The 18,363-nt window shown below is 34.1% G+C and overlaps 1 protein-coding gene across 1 annotated transcript in view; it reads right to left on the bottom strand.

The window, feature by feature from the left end:
* LOC129233109 (rab-3A-interacting protein-like) overlaps window positions 1-18,363 on the bottom strand; it is a 77,793-nt gene that overhangs the window by 34,273 nt on the left and 25,157 nt on the right. Inside the window, exon 2 of the mRNA XM_054867168.1 lies at window positions 2,061-2,181. Within this exon, the coding sequence (XP_054723143.1) occupies window positions 2,061-2,181 (121 nt within the window). The remainder of the gene's footprint in view (window positions 1-2,060; window positions 2,182-18,363) is intronic.

Genomic DNA, 18,363 nt, shown 5'->3' with positions numbered 1-18,363 from the left:
GAACATTGTTTTTAATTGCTTTGTCATCAAATTCTGTATAAACAGCCGGTATAACTCATGATGACACCGGCTCGGAAACGTCGTCAGTCAAATCTTTCTAGGAGAGCTTAAAAAGCATGTCAAGTAAATACACTTCGCGAAACTCGGTCCCCTGAAACAAGAAAAAAAAAACAGCTGATGTGTGCATCACATGACTTCCTTTTACTCCAATTTAATGTCATTTTCTCATTATTGGCAGTTTTAATGTGATTCATTAGTGTACTCTCTAAATGTCACCAACAGTGGCCAAATTGAAACCAGATTGGAAAAAAACAAAACGCGAAATTTGTCGCCAAACAGCACTTGAGTTCACATCGAAATTAACAATGATTTCCCCTCCAAAAGGGGCAAAAGACCCCTTTAGAAACAACCAGAATGCAACCAAAAGGGGAGGAGGCAACCAAAACCCACTAGGATTCTACGTACCAAATTTCAACTTTCTAGGACATTCCGTTCTTGAGTTATGCGACATACACACGCACATACGCACGTACGCACACACATACATACATACAGACGTCACGAGAAAACTTGTTGAATTAACTCGGGAATCGTCAAAATGGTTATTTCCCGTGCCTAATCGTTCTTAGCCACTTATCCACGTGTGATCGAGTAGAAAAAAAATAACTCAACATTCATTCGGGGGTGAGCAAACTGGAAATTGAGGTCGATTTTTGAGTGAAAATTTTTTCGCGAATACAATACTTCCTTTTTTGTAAAAGGAAGTAAAAAAAAGGCAACATGCTAACGACCAAAATCGTCTTAACTATGATAGTCTTTTACCCACGACAAAGAAAAAAGTCTTGTATTGCACTGCGAAAAGAATGTCCGACCATCGCAAAAGTCGGGAATCTGATCAAAATCGATTTAGTAAACAAAAAATGCAAGCAACGAATAGGGAAGTCTTCGATTTTTCAATTTTATTTTTATATGATAGAGTAACATGTATGAACATCATAGGTGAAAAAAATTTTGCGATACGATAAGTAGTTTTTTTTAATTAATTTTTAAAGTTCAAGTGCTTGTGACGTCAAATGGCATAGGAAGTGATGTCACGCGTTCTTCCGATAGGGGAGAAGCCGAAGGACATGCATATTCGACTTCGAAAACGAAACGTAAAAGGCTTATCTCCTCGCATTTAACGCCTCGCGTTTCTGGAACATTAAACATCTCATCCTCTCGGAAATATTCGAATATCATCATTGATGTCACTTGAGGAGGATTATCAGATTGTGCTTTAACGAGTCCGGCCTCCATAGTGTGTTCAAAAGGATTATTGAATTTCTAAAAAATAAAAATGTCCGTAGCGAAAACAAGGGATCTTCAGCGGAAGGCTGCCCATGAGTGCCCTGTGACATAAGCTCGTGATGTTTCAGAAGAGTGCACTTTTGCGCGTGAATTTTTAAAAATTCATTAAAAATCAATCACGGTGTTTTAAAATTCGGCGATGGTGCATTTCTTAGTTTCGAGGGTCAATGAACAATATCCAATAGCCAAAATATGAACATTTAATAGGTTGCAACTTCCCTATTGACAATATGGCGATGGGTTGTTGCTATGGTGAATTTTGATTACTGTCATGTGTTTAGTCTGCTGTGTGTGGGTAAAGGGTAGTAAGTGCAAATTTTTCATTTTTCATTTTTTTGCATTTTTGTCATCTATTGTACGTTAGCTTTATTGTACAAGCTTGCTTATTTGGTTTCGGCTGAAAAAAATCTTCTAATTCCAACATTTCCCTATAGTTAATATTGAATCCGACACACATTTCTTCAAATATCTCGAAAACTCATTTCTGCAGATACTGCCGTTTACCTGCACACGGCAGGAGTGACACTTGCAAGGTCAAATCGATCAAAGTAAGAATCATCAAAATTGGCGAAGCCGTTTAGTCTCTAGAATGCTACATAGGAACAAACATACGTACATACCTGTACATACATAAATAGACTCATAAACACATTACGCGCAGTCGGGTAACGAGGCAAATGCTCTGATTACTAAATTATGTGGATAAGAGTTACCTTCTCAGCTTTTTCCAAATTAGATTGCAATCTATCAATTGTACTCTGTCTCAATTCAGAAACAGACAAACTACGAGATCTTCTAGCATCTAATACTTGAATCATGTTGTAGTCAGGAGGACTGAAAGAAAATAAAAAATTTGAATCTTGTAATTAACAAATACAATATCTTTAAATGGTAAGAAAAAAAAACATTAAATGTCATTTAAGGTTTTCTACATATTATGCAATTTTTACAGGGGATTAACACAAGAAGTTTAACGAAAAGCTCCATACTTCTTTTCAGCACCCATTTAATATCAAAAGTTTTAAAATGTTTGCTAAAATCTACACAACTTACAGGTTTTAGTTATTCAATAAAAAATTTTTTTAAAAATAATTTAAAAAATCATGAATTATTACAAAAAAGCAAACTTTTTTTTTAAATTTAAAACTGTTTAAACTAAAAATTATCAATATCTGGATATTGCATAAAATTGAAAGACATCAAATTAAAGTTTTCTGTTAAGAACTGTAAAACAAGTAAGCAAGAAAGCATTTAATAACAGAATGCAATGAAAAAAGCAATTGAATCATAAATAATTTCCTTTTTAAAAGCAAAAAAGGAAATTTATTCATGGTATCCTTTGTTCAACTTTCTTAACTGATAATATTTTGGCATTTCTGTCATTCTTGGAGGGATGAAAATCACAGATTTTATCAATGGGCTATGCGTACACAGTTGAAAAATATACAAAGATAAGCCTGACAGAAAACCAAATTTTTAAAAACTGTTAATCATAATAACGTTATGGGCAGTTCCACGGGTAACTGACTGACATTCACAGAGCAAAACGATAAATATTTTGAAACATAAACCACAAAATATTAACTTTCAAAAAGATGTTTTCTCCTCACTTATTGTACTTTTTAGGCTGAATTTTATGGTATAATTGAATTTCCAAAATACATATTGGGTGATTTTAGAAAAATTGTTACGAGCTTGGTAACTGCCTGACATGAATGCAACCTATGTGCACAGTAATACTGATTCAATAAGAGATTTTTCTGAAAGTAAAAGAAATTTTTATTAAATTCAAATCAGGATCAAAGAACAATGAATAAACTTTTGCGTATGGCATTTGAGTTCGAAAATATTGCTACAATAAAGAATTACAGTACAGTGCAACCTGTGTAAGTTGACCACTTGCGGTGCAGTACTTTGGTGGTCAACTTAGACAGGTGGTCAAGTTATAAAGAGTGGTACTGATTTTTTTTTTTTTTTTTGTCATTTCTTGCATCATGTATTCATTTTTTGACAAATTCACACTAACTCTTTCTATTCAACTCACTTTCATTGTTTAACATTACTTTGAAACAATAATTAAAAATGTTATTCAAATATTTTTGTTTTTTACTGAATCAGACACTGTAGTTTTAAAAATTCCATATGTGTCAGCTCATTTTTTCTTGCTTTCCCCCTTTTCAATTCATACTTTTTACCAACCTCAAGTGCAACTAACTTTCTTTTTGAAGCCATTTTATGTAAAACTTATAACACAAAGAGCAACAAACTGGACTCTCCTACTTCATAAAGGCTGTTGGAAATGAAAATGTTTCTATCTCTTAATCCCTTGCACCAGAAATAAATAAATGTACTCCTAAGCACAATTCCAGTGTTGCCACAAAATATTGCAAGTGGAAGAAAAGACTGAGTACTTTTCTACTGATGCCTGTTTTTATTGAACAGAGTACAAAAGGCTATCTCAAATAGAACAAAAGAAAGAAAGCTTTAAACACTATGTCATGCTTGCCTGCATCAAAGCATTAAAATTATTCACATGATAAAAAAAATAAATAAATAAATAAAAAATAAAATAAAATAATTTGCTTGATTAAGTTTCAAAAAATAAACCAAGTGGTCAACTTACAAAGGGTTTTTTACAATACTCCAAACCAAATTTGGTGTACATTAGTGGTCAAGATAGACAGGTGGTCATGTTACAGAGGTTTTCTTTCATTATATAAGGTAGGACTAATTCCGTTCCCGATAAAAGCGGTCAACGTAGGCATGTGGTCAACTTACAAGGGTAGTCAACTTTACAGGTGTTACTGTATTTAAAACTGCTTGGTAACTGACTGACATCCTGGTAACTAATTGACTGACATTTCTGAAATTTTCTAAACATACTAATGCAAGTGTTAAAGCGGTCAATGTAGGCAGGTGGTCAACTTACAAGGGTGGTCAACTTTACAGGTGTTACTGTATTTAGAACTGCTTGGTAACTGACTGACATCCTGGTAACTAACTGACTGACATTTCTGAAATTTTCTAAATATACTAATGCAAGTGTTTAAAATTAAGCAGCTAAACAAATAAATAAGTTTACATGACAACAAGCAATGAAATTACATTTGTTAGATTTGATACAGTGGTTAATTAAATCAGTGAAAAATTGAATCAACCGCTTTAATGAATCAAATTGCCAAAAACAGGACAAAATCCAGCTTTATTGAACTATCCGCTTTATAGAATCAGTCGCTTTATAGAATCAAAACTGTTGAGAACAAATGGCATTCATATACTCGGCGCGCATTGTATTGCTAAAATAAAGATTTGCAGTATTTACGACAAGTTGGTAATTCACTGAACAGATTGGCCACTGACTGATATTACAAACATGCAACACAAATATCTAATTTAAAAAAAAACATTTCTCCTAGTTTATTGATTCCTTTAAGCGGAATTTAATGGTATAGTTGAATTTTTAAAATGAATTTCAGAAGATAAAAATATGTTAAAAGCATGGTACTTCCAACTTTCTTGAAAGGACGATACAGTTCTTGAGAAAATCACAGGAGATTTATTTACACTATGTACAGGAGAGATCGTTAACAATTGCTAAATTAATCATCAGCAAATATCACTCAACACCGTAAACTCAACGGTTACACACGTATTTACTTCCAAATACGAAAAACAACGCAGCGAAATGCCTCTCAATAAACAGAGCTAATACACTCTCAGTACAAATTCTCAATCGAAACTGATTCTTTATCATGCGTAACGGTTTTTTATACACATCGAAAGAAATCTCTCAAACATTCCAGAAAATCGTAGACGGTTCTACCTCTACCTTATTTCTTTCCATTCACAAATTTTATTATTCAGAAATGAGGGGACCGTATACTTCCGCCGAATGTACAGGGGCTGAATATTCATTACAGGAAACTATTTACAGGTTACGTTACTACAATAATTTTAGATGATAGATAATTTAATAAATGCCAAACGTAGCTAGATAACGACAAATTTAATCACAAAAATAACTAATATTTACAGAATTTGTAACAATAGATTCAATGAAATAATCTCATTTGAAAGCAAAAGGAATTATTCATAAATTTCAATCGGGAGCAAAGAAAAACGAATAATGCGGCATTTGATTTCAAAACTATTACTAAAAGAACAAAAGTAGAGTAATTAGAATAGCTTAGTGAGCTAACTGTGTTGGATATAATTTTAGATGTTATAGAGCTAATAGCCTACAGCTAAGCTGAAAATTAGGCAACTCATTTCCAACTGAAAATTTGAGGGAGTGGTCTGCCCGAAGAAAATAAAACATGAATCATTCTTTACACTGAAAAACATTTATTTAACATATATTATAAAATGGTTACATTACTATAGTTTGGTCCTCCGAAGAAAATTAAATTATGTTAAATCAAAAAGATCTTACAATAAGTCCATGCAGGTGTCAAAAAGTCCTGTCGATGTTCCACAGTGAATCCCCACAGGTAGAAGGACGGCATCGCAATCTCCCCAGAATTGCACGCTGGTCAGTTCACACCTTAGGAGCCAAGTTCACCATATCAGGGAAAAATATCGAAGATGGACACGATCCTTTTTCTTTGGAGACCAAACGACCCACTTAAATTGGACTAGAACTTTTCACTTTTATGGACGTCATGGCATTCCAAAACTGAAGACATCAATAGCGAATCATTCAGAAAAGATCAGACCTCACCTGAGAGGCCAGTAGCAAAACTTATGAGGACATGGACGAACACATTTACAACACAAGACGAGGAGACAAGTGAGAGAAAAAGTAGCCGTCCAGCTACGGCCGGTCCGAGTATTTATAGCCAGATCCGACCTTGCTCGTAACAATGTGACGTTACCTTATTTGCATATTGCAAGAACAACTCAACCCGAGAAAAACGCAGGTTGCACAATTCTTATTTAATTTGACATTCAGCACCCAACACCTCAACATGCTTTTCTCATGTGATCGACATGTGCTCTGTCGGAAGTTTATCGACGTCTGCCGAATGACGGCAACCAATCATAGCGTGCCACATATTTTTCCGAACACTTTCGATTCAAACTCGGACATTTGAGTGTCGGTGGGAGGTGGATGGGATTTCCCGTGCAAGGTTTTTCCCGGAATGGCAAAAGGTAAGTTACAATTTTTTTTTTTTTAAACAATATTGGTGAAATCCTTCAAGAAACAAAAATAAAGGCATTTAGCCCAACAAACTGACATTTGTAAATTTCCTATATATCCTAACATAAAAAATTCAGAATTTTGTAGTAAAACATACAAATAAGTTTACACAAAATCAGATCATTCTTTGCCTTTAGGGCTAGACCAGGGGACCTTCAGCCTATGAGGACCTTCTAAATAATAGACTGTATAGAAAATTACTACAAAATATAGTTTCAATATGCTAATGATGACGTTTAAAAGCAAGGGCGATACAAAATGTATATAAAGATTGATTTCTATCATCAAAATAGCAGTTTTGTGCTACCTAGTATTTTGTTAAATTAGTTTACACCCTCAGCTCGCTGCAGTGTATAAAATAAATACTGTAGGCGATTGCAACTCTGCAGCACTTCCTTCGTTAGTATTTTTTGTAGCATCTATAAATGAGTATGGCCGAATGTCTAACAGCCTTAAAATTTTTAAATAAAACTCTACGCAAAAGAAAAGCAATCAAAATAAGATTTTATTTTTTTCTATCGATAACCTCTTTCAACCTCATATTTTTTTTTTTAATTGCTAGAAGGATTTGAAAATCTTTTCCTTTTCTTCAATATTTAAAATTAGATCACATCTTTGTAAAATTATTGAGCAATAAAAAGTAAACTATTTCTCTTTCCTCTACATCATCTTAGCCACTCATATGATTGAATAAGTCAAGAATTTCACCTTCACCTTTCCGCTATTACCATCTATCACTCTTGCAACAAAATACTGCAGATTACAAGAAACTCCATAGAAATGTTCTTTACTAGCAGTCACTTCCCCTTTTTCTCAATTCTATTCCTCCCTGTGAAAGTTGTGATATTGTAAATTTATCATTTGGCTGTACTGACTGTAAAATGCGTGCCTCTTTTGCTTTGAATTGATGTATTTTTCGAATATTAGGCAATTATTTTTCAAATTTAGGCTAAAGCATTATTAAATTACGTAAGAATGAATAATGAGTACAATCAATAAAATATGTTATCATTTCTTAAAAATTAAGAGAGTTGGGTTGTTAAATATCACTTAAAGGGCTAAAAAAAATAATTCTGTTTTCAGGAGTATTAAATTAAATAGATTACAGCCATTACCAAGGAATTTTGGGTGTTCCGGATCTTAACTTCCAATTCTACTTTTTCAACATTTAAATGCTTTTGACGTAGGCAGAGAGTATGAATTTTGGAAAATTTCCACCAATAATTTTCATGCTCAGAGGGAATAAATAATTTTTTATGGTAACTGGCTGACATTTATAAACTGATTTTAAGATTGTTTCTGAAGGAAACACTAGATCTATTGATATAACCTTCCAGTATAAAACTGTATTATGAGTACAACAAAATACACTAACCTTCTTTCCTTTCAGTTACAATTCTTATTAGAAAAAAATTTCATTTTTACATGTCATTTTCCTTAATAAATTTAAAAAAACCGCCTTCAAAAAAACACCTACGAACTAAAAAGCTAAAAAATAACTGATTGCACCCAAACCTAGAAATGAAATTTATTTAACAATTCCAGTAAGAAAATTGGCTAAACTAACACCCAATTATAAAATAAACACTGATTTTAATTACTATGCGATGAATAATTTTAAATACCTAACTAATTATATACGAACTTTAATTTTTAATAACCTTTTGAAGTTGGAGCCTCCTACAAACTACTACCTAACGTAGCTGACAACCTACCGAATCCTGAATTAAACACTAATTTAACTAAACGCGAAATTAGTCTTCAAAACTAAGCCTACTCAGTTACGTTAGGTGGTAGTTTATAGGAGGCCCCGACTTCAAAAGATTATTAAAAATTAAGAGATCGTATATAATTAGTTAGGTATTTAAAATTATTCATCGTATGGTAATTAAAATCAGTGTTTATTTTATAATTCGGGGCTTAGTTTAGTTGATTTTTGTACTGGAATTGTAAAATAAATTTCATTTCTAGGTTTGGGTAGGAAATATTACGTATGTGTAATCGGTTATTTTTTTGCTTTTAAGTTCGTAGATGTTTTTTGAAGGCTTTTTTTATTTATTTATTTTTTTAATTTAAAAGTAATTTATTTTTTGCTTTTTAGTAGTGTAAGTGTAAATATAAATAAGTACGTAGGATAGAGTATGTGGTACATGACGTTGAAGCCTTTCTGACATGCATCTAGAGTAAGAAAGCGTCGAATACATGAGTCTGAAAACAGCTAAGATGAGCACGATAGAGAAAGAAATAGACCATAGCGTCTCGGAAACTTCCGACGATTGTGAAGAAAGGCTTTTTCAAATGCGCAACTAGGTACAAAAAAAAAGTCTTCATCCTTAGTTCGACTTGATCAAAGTTTGCCTTCCGAAAACAAATGCACGACTCACTAAAAAAATCGCTCTAAGTTTAAAATTGTAAGTTGTGAACTTGTAAATTTTAAAATTACAATATTGTAAATTGAAATTTATATTTCATAACTACGTATTACACAAGCCTCGATAGTCGATAGAACTGTCATTGATTTAGGAAAAGAGAACTTTGCGAAAAGACTAGTATACGTAGCTCTCAGCAGAGTCAAGACTTGAAGGAGTGTAGCTCTATCTGATTTAGAACCCTCTAAACTTTAAACTAAACCTCAAGATGAAAGAGCATTAGCAGAAGTGCAACAATTGACAGAGCTCATTTCTGATGAAAAGTAGACTGGATTCACAGTATTTAGTTAGAACCATTTAAATGTTTACAATTTATTTGTAGTTTGGGAAACCGTAAATTGTAAGTTGTAAAATTGTAAATTGTAACAGTGTAAATTGTAACATTGTAATTTATGTTTTACACCAATACATGTCATGTAACTCCTGATAAAAGTCGCATGTTTCTTCACATGGCCCCATTATAGATGAAGGCAAAAACTTCCGCTAGAATGAATTTTATGCATTTGCTTCAGAGAATCCTTGATTCAAAATTTTCATTATGATTACTCTTAGTAATAATGTTCTTTAGCACTTTTTAAATACTGGTAAAGAAAGAACATACCTTTGTTTTATGGCATTTTTTTAACAAAGGGTTTTATATTTAATCGTTTGTGAGAGAATTTACATGAAATTTATTGTTTTTTAACCAAAACCTTTCTCTAAAGAACAAATAGGGTCAATTAAAGAATTGGAACCTAAGTTAGACCACCCCCTATCCAATAAACAAAAATTTGATAAAAAATGGTTCACTAAGTGAGACGATATATAAAGTTAACAAAGTACAAATCGCTTTAAATGTGAGTATGATATTTGAAGAGTGCCCACGATTTCATCAAACCCAGACTTGATTACCATTAGACCGCCGGGGAAGTATATCGTTTCAAAAGAAAAAAAAAAAGAATACAGGAATCGGTACAGGTGTCTTTGAGTATTTATGGAACATTGTACAAAGAAAAAAACAAATCCAACGAGTTCAAAACCTCCTCCTTTTTTTGAAGCCTGCTAATTAGTACAACCCTAATTTCAAATTAAACTAGCGGCATCTTGAAATAGTAAATCTAGAATACTGGTCAAACCTCAGAAATCAGACATCAGTTACAATATATTATTTAAGAATGTAAATTAAATCATCGAGGGAGGGGTGTTCTGTAATCAATTCCCCTGAACATCAAATATATTTCAAAACTTAAATATTTTTTAAAAAAACTACACTTTAGGGACTAAATAAAGTTATTTATTAATAGAAAAGATAGTAAGGTAAGGTGCTTGCTTCAACTATTAAAGTAGCAAAATATATTTAATTTACTGATTTACTACGTAGTAATAAATACATCAGTAATACCTATAATTAAAAATGAGCAGGCGCGAAAACTAATCATCCATATGCCACGAGAATTAAATATCGTTCAAGACGGAGGCAAAACCAAAACTGTGAAAATACATCGAACACTTCAAATCCACGTGACCTGTGACGTATTCCGCCTGTGATGTAAGCTGGATACCTGGATTAAAGCCCTGGACGGATCAAGGGCTTTAACCTGGATTACGTAGTCACAACGTGTATAATTTCAAGTTTCTTGGATTTCTCCGCGACCCCTCATCAGATCCAGACCATGGAACCATCTGGGAAGTATACCCTTCCAAACAAAAAAAAAAGAATTTTTCAAATCGGTCCAATAGTCTTGGAATAATCAGAAAACATACATAAAAAGCCGCAAGAAGAAATCATAACCTCCTTTTTTGAAGTCGGTTAAAAAATCCGGAAAAGATATAGGCTTCTGTTACGGCTTATTTCCAATGCGAAAAATTATAAATTAAAATTTACTTTGATACACTTTAAAAATATGTATTTCAAGCTTTTAAGTGATATACAATACTTATAGTTTTGTTAATATTGAAATTTTGATGCTCAGGTTAACATTTTCGTGGAATTGCCCTTCTCATTTTAAACTATCAGCAGTAAAACAATTACCGTTACTCTATCACAAATTAATTTCTTCGTTTAGAATATTTACATGTTTTGAACATTTGCAGCAGATTTGGCTTTGGATAATATTTTTGTTTCAAAGTTCTGATCCTAGCAGTTTCCAGAAAAATTGCTCTTCATCAACAACAAACGTTCAAGCTCTTCATCCGAAAGAGATCAACAAAATGTAATTTGAGTGATGAACGATTTATTTTCTTATTATTCTATTATTACGTGATCTTGCATTCATTATTCTGTGCAAAGAATTCCTAACATAATATATGCTATATTTTGGAAATTTTACACATAACTTATTTTCCAGTCGTCCAACTGATACCCACAATGAGTCAATTATCTTTTCTATTTGAATAATTTTGGACACTTCAATCTGCCAAGTCTGATGGAATATCAGTCTCTTCGTAAAAGACGAATTTTCAGAGTAGACAAGAGCCAAAAAGAAAGAGAGAGAAAGCCATGAAATCGCCAAAGTTTTAAAAGGCTGTGAAATTTAAATCTGTAAGGCTATGTTTTATGCTTTCTTAAAAACATAAAAAAAGCATACACTATATGACCAAAAGTATAGGGACACTTTGAACACAATTTTAAGGAAATAAGACGCCATTCGCTTTGTAAATTTAGTCACATACAAGGTATGCTTCAGCTGTCAGATTCCAATAAAAGTTACATCACCTTCGCGTTTCGGGGCTCAGTAAAAAATTGAGAAATACAAAAGTGTTTTTCGATCATCATTCATCGTAAATGTTTGAGAATAAGCTGTAAATTTCAGAAAATAGTGAGCTCACTATGCAAAACTATTTTACATACTCTCGAGAAAGTATCACAGATATTCATGAAGATTTAAGCATTTCTTTCAAAACTAAGAATTTCATTTGAAGGTTTTTGGCCTATAACAAGCAACGTTTTCTATCAAAACTTACCAAACTTTCAGAAAACTACACAGCATAGGTACAAGAGAAGTATGATGATAAAATTTGAAATTAAAATGTTGAAAATTTGATAAAATACGGACATTTAAAGCAATTATTTTTTCCGTGCGCATGTGCTAAAGATAGCAACTGATAACGTTCACTATCTAAAACCTAACTAGATTGCTCAACTCTTAAAAAAATTCCAGTTAAATATCTTAAAATTTTAGAAAGTTATCAGCGTTCTAATGAGCCGAATTTGACCAACTTTTAGAAAGTCGACGAATCGTGAGAGATCATTTGCAAATAGTCTGTTATTGTCATGAATCACACAGAACGATTGCAAGCAAATGTTGCTAACTTGCGACGACCACTCACGACTCGTCGCCTTTCCAAGAACTGTTGGAATTCGCGCATCAGATCGCTGATAACTAAATGAATTTTTAAGGTATTGAACTGGAATTTAATTATGAGTTGAGGATCTAGTTGGGGTTTAGATAGTGAAATGCTATCCTTCGAGCATGCGCAGTGAAAAATTAATTGCTTTCAATGTCCATATTTTATTAAATTTTCAACACTTTAATTTGAATTTTTTGTAATATGCAGAGTGACGAGAAATAACATAGTACATTATAATTGAATGCTAATTGAGAGCAAACTTGAAAATTAATATGAATTAATTATTCCGACCAATATATATACACATGCTTAAGTGGCTAAAGCCTTTATACAGATGCACAATAATACATAACACGTTTAAAGCCTTTATAGATGCACAATAATACATAACACGTTTAAAACCTTTATACAGAGGCACAATAATACATAACACGTTTAAAGCCTTTATACAGAGCTTTAAAGCTGTCATAAAATTCTCAGTAACGGGCCGCAACTCACTGATATTTTATCCCGTTCTTTCATTCGGATTTCTTTAGGGACAGCCATGTTTTATGAAGTTTAAAAGACATCCTAGTTTCCAAGACCTTCTTGCATTGTGAAACGGCTTCAAAGGGCCTGATTAACGCACGGTCCGACGGGTCCGCGGACCTGGGCACCACAAATTTAGGGGCACCAAAATAGCCTAGCCTAAATTCACTTACTTACTTCCTTTTTTTCTAAGCTCATATTACTTTTTCTCAACTGTAAGGGAGAGGGGGCTCAAAATTTTTTTAAAATCAGCTCAGAAACTCACAAAGTTAAAAAAAATTCGCGTAAAGAAGTCGTTCTCCCTTAGCTCTGGAATTTCAAAAACATTACTCGGATGACATAGATGAACATTTTCTAGAAGAATTAACACACTTTCCAATTTTTTCAAAAGGTAACCCTACTCCTGGAGAATGTTTTAAAAGGATAAGATCACTAAACATTATACATACATTCCCGAATGTGGATTAACCCTTGCCGCTTCTTCTTACCTTGCCTATAAGCAGCTGTTCCAGTGAACGTCAATTTTCATTTTTAAAAAGAATCAAGAATCATTTGAGAAGCTGCGTTTCTCAGGATAATTTACAGGCGTTTTCTTTATTGACCATTGAAAATTCTGTGACATCAAACATAGATTTCAATTTTTCGATCGATACATTTGCCTCTGTTAAAGCCAGAATGAAGCCTTTCAGAATTAGTAAGATTTTCTTTTTTTTTTGCAGTTTTAAATTGTTTTTTAACTCTTTTTCGCCTTAAGAGGCAATTGTAACTGTGATTAGTTTGGTGACTATCAAGTGTTTGGTATTCAAATCCCTTTTAAATGTAATAATGTTTCCTTTTAAATGTAATATTGTTCCTTTAAAATGTAGTTTCTAGTATGAAACATTGACTTTAAAATTGTGCGGATTTTCTCATGGGGGGGGGGGCACCAACTTCTACTCAGGACCTGGGCACCAGTTTGGCTTGATCGGGCTCCGGCTTAAACGACTCCAATCAGGTATGGGGTGAGATGGGAAAAATATCACAGGTTTTCGTTGATTAAGGGATAAAGATTAATTAAGAAAAACATATCGTAAACGTATTTTGGAAGATGTTGTCTTACCTTGGTCGCAAAGGTTCTTTGGAAACAAAAGATGAACCTTCCAACAGGATTCCACTCCAGTACACAGCACTCAAGATTGGTGCAATATACATTTTCCGAACTTCATTGGCCACCGTATTCTCCAGATTTGAACCCAATTCTGTTTGTTTCCATCGGGAAGACAAGGCTCTACTAAACCTCATAAAACTTTTGCATCCCAAAAGAAATCCTTGTGGGATAAATTATCAGTAAGTGAATTACGGCCATTTGCCAAAAATTTTGTGACACCTTTATAGCTTTGAATTAACGAAATAATGTATTTATATTGGTCGTAATATTTTCAGTAGCATTAAAGTTATTATGTATCATTCAGTAAATTACCGGACCAATAGCCAGGGCTAAAGCAAAAATACATGAAATACACCGCCAGCTCAGTCATTTCCAACCGAGGACTGCAGTTTCGTGCTTATTAGCACTCATCAGCCTGGCATAGGAAAGTGACTGAGCTGGAGATGGAAAACCTCTTAAGGAAGCCAAGAGTGCCAAACAAAACTGGTAGCTAATATAGAATTAGCTCAGACCAGACGAGCGACCGAAGCAATGGTTCGGTTCAACTCGAGGATTGAAGGCAAGGCATGGTATATTCATTCCCATCCATCTGACTGAGCAGGCGGTGTATTTCATGTATTATGTATCATGTCTGTTCAAGTTATTTCTTGTCACCCTGTACTTCTCTTGTTTGCTGTCACGTTTTCTGAAAGTTTGCTAAGCTTATAGGGAAAACTTTTCGTGTTATGGCCAAAAACCTTCAAATAAAATTCGTAGTTTTGAAAGAAATGCTTATATCTTCGTGAATATCAGTGATACTTGCTCGAAAATATGTAAAATAATAGTACTTAGTAAGCAAATTAATTTTTTTAATTTATAACTTCTTCTCAGCTATTTACGATGTTTGACGGTCAGAAAACTTTTTTGTTTTCCTCAATTTGTTACTGATCCCCGAAATGCGAGGGTGATAAAACTGTTATTAGAAAATGACAACTGGAGCCTACCTTTCATGTAACGGAAGTTATAAACCAATAGTGTTTTTTTTTCGTGAGAAATCCTTAACAATGAAAACTTTTGAAAATGTCCCAATACTTTTGGTAATATACACTGGTGTGCAAAAATTAAGGACGAGACGGTTTTTTCAATATACCTTTGTACAAAAGTTTTCCAAATCAACACATTTAATACCGTAAGATCCCCAATACGTAAGGACATGTGTAATATAAGCAGCACTTACTAAAAGAGAAATCAGAGGGATAAAAAGAAGCTTTATTGAAAAAGTAGCATAGAGCGCAATGCGACTGAAGGCCGAAACATCCCTGTGATGGGTGTCCAGCAAGAAACATCCGGTCTTTAGTAGGGGATATGATCTCCCCCGACTGCTAGGCAGGTTTCACAGCGTCTGCCCATGCTGAGAATGAGTTGTTGAGGCATTGCTGCCCATTCGTCTTGCAGCGCCAATCGAAGCTCCCGAATCGTTACTGGTGGTAAGGTACGAGCTGCCAAGCGTCTGCCTAGAAAATCCCATACATGTTCGATGGGATTGAGATCCGGAGATCGTGCCGGCCAATCCATACGTTCAATATCCTCACTCTCTAAGAGCTGTTCGGAAGATACTGTGCGATGACATGGTGCATTGTCGTCCATGAAAAGGAACTGCGGACCCATAGCGCCTCTAAAAAGACGCACATATGGAAGAAGAATCTCGTTACAATAACGGGTCCCGTTGACTGAACCTGCGTCGAAGATGTGAAGGTCTGTACGACTACCAAGCATGATGCCTCCCCAAACGAGAACACCGCGACCTCCATACCTGTCCATTTCAATGATGTTCGAGGGATGATTGCTCTCTCCAGATGAGTATGCGATGAGAATCGCTACTTAGACTGAATCTGCTCTCATCTGTAAAGAGTACTCGTCCCCATTCATTGTCTCTCCAATTCCGGTGTTCCCGGCCACCACAGAGAACGCCTTCTCCGATGGGCAGGCGTTAGAGGTACACACCGTATAGGGCGTCGTGCAAACAGACCACCACCGTGCAGTCTTCTGGCCACGGTAAAACGCGATATCGGTCGCCCAGTCGCCTGTGTCGTGTCTAGCGATTTCTCCCGCTGTCTGCCGCCTGTTTCTTCTGGCCTGTAAGACAATATACTGGTCATCTGCGGGTGTGGTTCTTCGTGGACGACCACTACTGAACCCCCGGATAGCTGTTCCTGTAGTTTGAAATTGTCTCCAAAGTCGTGAAACGATGCTGTGAGCAATTCCGAACTTTGCAGTCACACTTGTCACACTGCGGCCTTCCTCCAACTTCCCAATGATTCGACCTCGGGTAAAAGCATCTAGATGTCGTCTAACAGATTGATTATTCGCCATTTCTCACTGAGGCAGCAACTCGGTGTGATTTTAACTGCTATACGGCGTGCAATCTCTTTGCCAGAAATACTGATCTTACACCGACAACATGCTTTATACTACTCAGACACTCCCCCATTACGTCTGCCTGCATATCTGCGCATGTGCTACCGTACATCACCTTACTTAATCTCCTGATTGGTCTTTCTGTCCACTCTGCCTCTTCGTTCAGCTGATATGCTAATTTTTCGACTTTGTCCTTAATTTTTGCACACCAGTGTAGTGTAAATGTTAAGTTTCATCAAGAAAAAAATCCAAATTGCTCATTACAATTCTAGTATTCTGTCAATGGACTATTTATCATCATAAAAAAAAACTCCACAACACATATCAATAACACAAAATTCTCTGAGGTTTATTGATTCGTCAAACGAGTAGTGTTTCATTTTCGGAATAAAAATGTAGTAATATTTAAGAAAATATTCAGATATTTATAACACAATATACAGACAGAATACTATGAAGTGGCCGGATACTTCTCAGTTAATTTTCATTACTTCAGTCATTTCCCCAAAATCTCATTTATCAATATGTGATATGAACAGACACCTTACATTTAAAGATGAATAAACTTCATTGATTTACTACTAGCAACCGCAGTGTAAACTGTAATTGTAAAATGTAGTACCTTAGACTATTTTCAATTAACTTTATTATTTCATTTTGTTGTTTAATCAAGAAGATTTCTACTAAAGTAACTATAAAAGTGCTAATTCAAATCCCAGTTATCCTTTGCAAAGATTGGCTTTTTATTTTCTGAATACGCAAGCTTGGATTCTCGTGTTGAATGTTTGCTCATCATCAGCGGTGTCTTTTTGAAGAATCTTACTCTTCTTCAAACTAGATTTTTTTTTCAAAGTAGGCATTTAAAAACGTCTTCTTTGCATCGCTAAATTAGGGAAGCGATTTCTTGCTTAAATATTTTGATTTATTTAATATGTTTATTTATTCAAAATTGAAAATGAAAATGTTTTCTGTATATATTATGCTTTTTCCACAATCATGTACTTATAGAGCTGCAACGAAAATACCCAATGAATTTTTTCAAACTGTTACGAGATTTGTGTAATAGAAAAGTGCATTAAATAAAATGATAAGGCATTGTGACATTTTCCCCCCTCCGGCTAAGGTTGACATTTCTATAGAATGAGCTTAAACCCGTTATTGTTTTGCAATGCTTAAGTTTTAGAGATTAAAACTGCTGCCACCTGCCTGACTGAATAATAATAATGGTGCTGATGATAAAAAGAAAACTAATTTTATCTTTGAATGTTATGAAATAAATGGTTAAGAAAATGTAAAAGATTGAGAGTTCTGTCTATCGTATGTTTATTATTGTGAACTAAAATTTGAAACACATTCAATGATTAGCAGAGACCGAACATTTTAGAAAAACTGAAAGGTTTTGGGTTTTTTCGGGGAATTCTGAATTACTCAAGGCCTTGTAATCATGCGTTCTTTTTTTTTTTTTTTAAATCTAGGCTTGTTGCTTCTTAAAAACATGCTCTGAGTATATTTGAATATGTTAGGTGCAAATTATATTGCTGCTTCATTGAAATGCATTTCAGAGAAATAAAAATATTTCCTTTGATGTAAAGCGATGAAGTTATTTTACATTTATTGTTAACTTAGCTCTGGCTGAAATATGTAAACGCATTTAAGAACATGTTGTTTCCAAAAGAAATTACAGGTTAAATGTACCTCACGTGTTCATATATAATATAAATAAATTTTACTTTCAATCACAGGAAAACGGCTTAGTTAGAAATTTTCTGTCGTCAAAGTGTGGTTGCCGTTTTCGTCATTTCGAGCCTAAAAAAATCGATGATGGACTAACTGTAGGAAACCGTTTTTTTTTCCTGCTGCAGTTGAGTGTGCATACTAGAAGTACAGAAAAAAATAAACCAATACTGGCAGTTTTGTATCATGAAGCAAATGCTTAAACGTAAGAAAAACTGAAAAAATGGGTTTTTTCGCTCCCCAAAAGCAAC

This window comes from Uloborus diversus, unplaced genomic scaffold, assembly GCF_026930045.1.
Source record: "Uloborus diversus isolate 005 unplaced genomic scaffold, Udiv.v.3.1 scaffold_17, whole genome shotgun sequence".
Lineage (NCBI taxonomy): Eukaryota > Metazoa > Arthropoda > Arachnida > Araneae > Uloboridae > Uloborus > Uloborus diversus.
The sequence above is the reverse complement of the archived record's forward strand: the minus strand, read 5'-3'. Positions and strand labels throughout refer to the sequence as shown.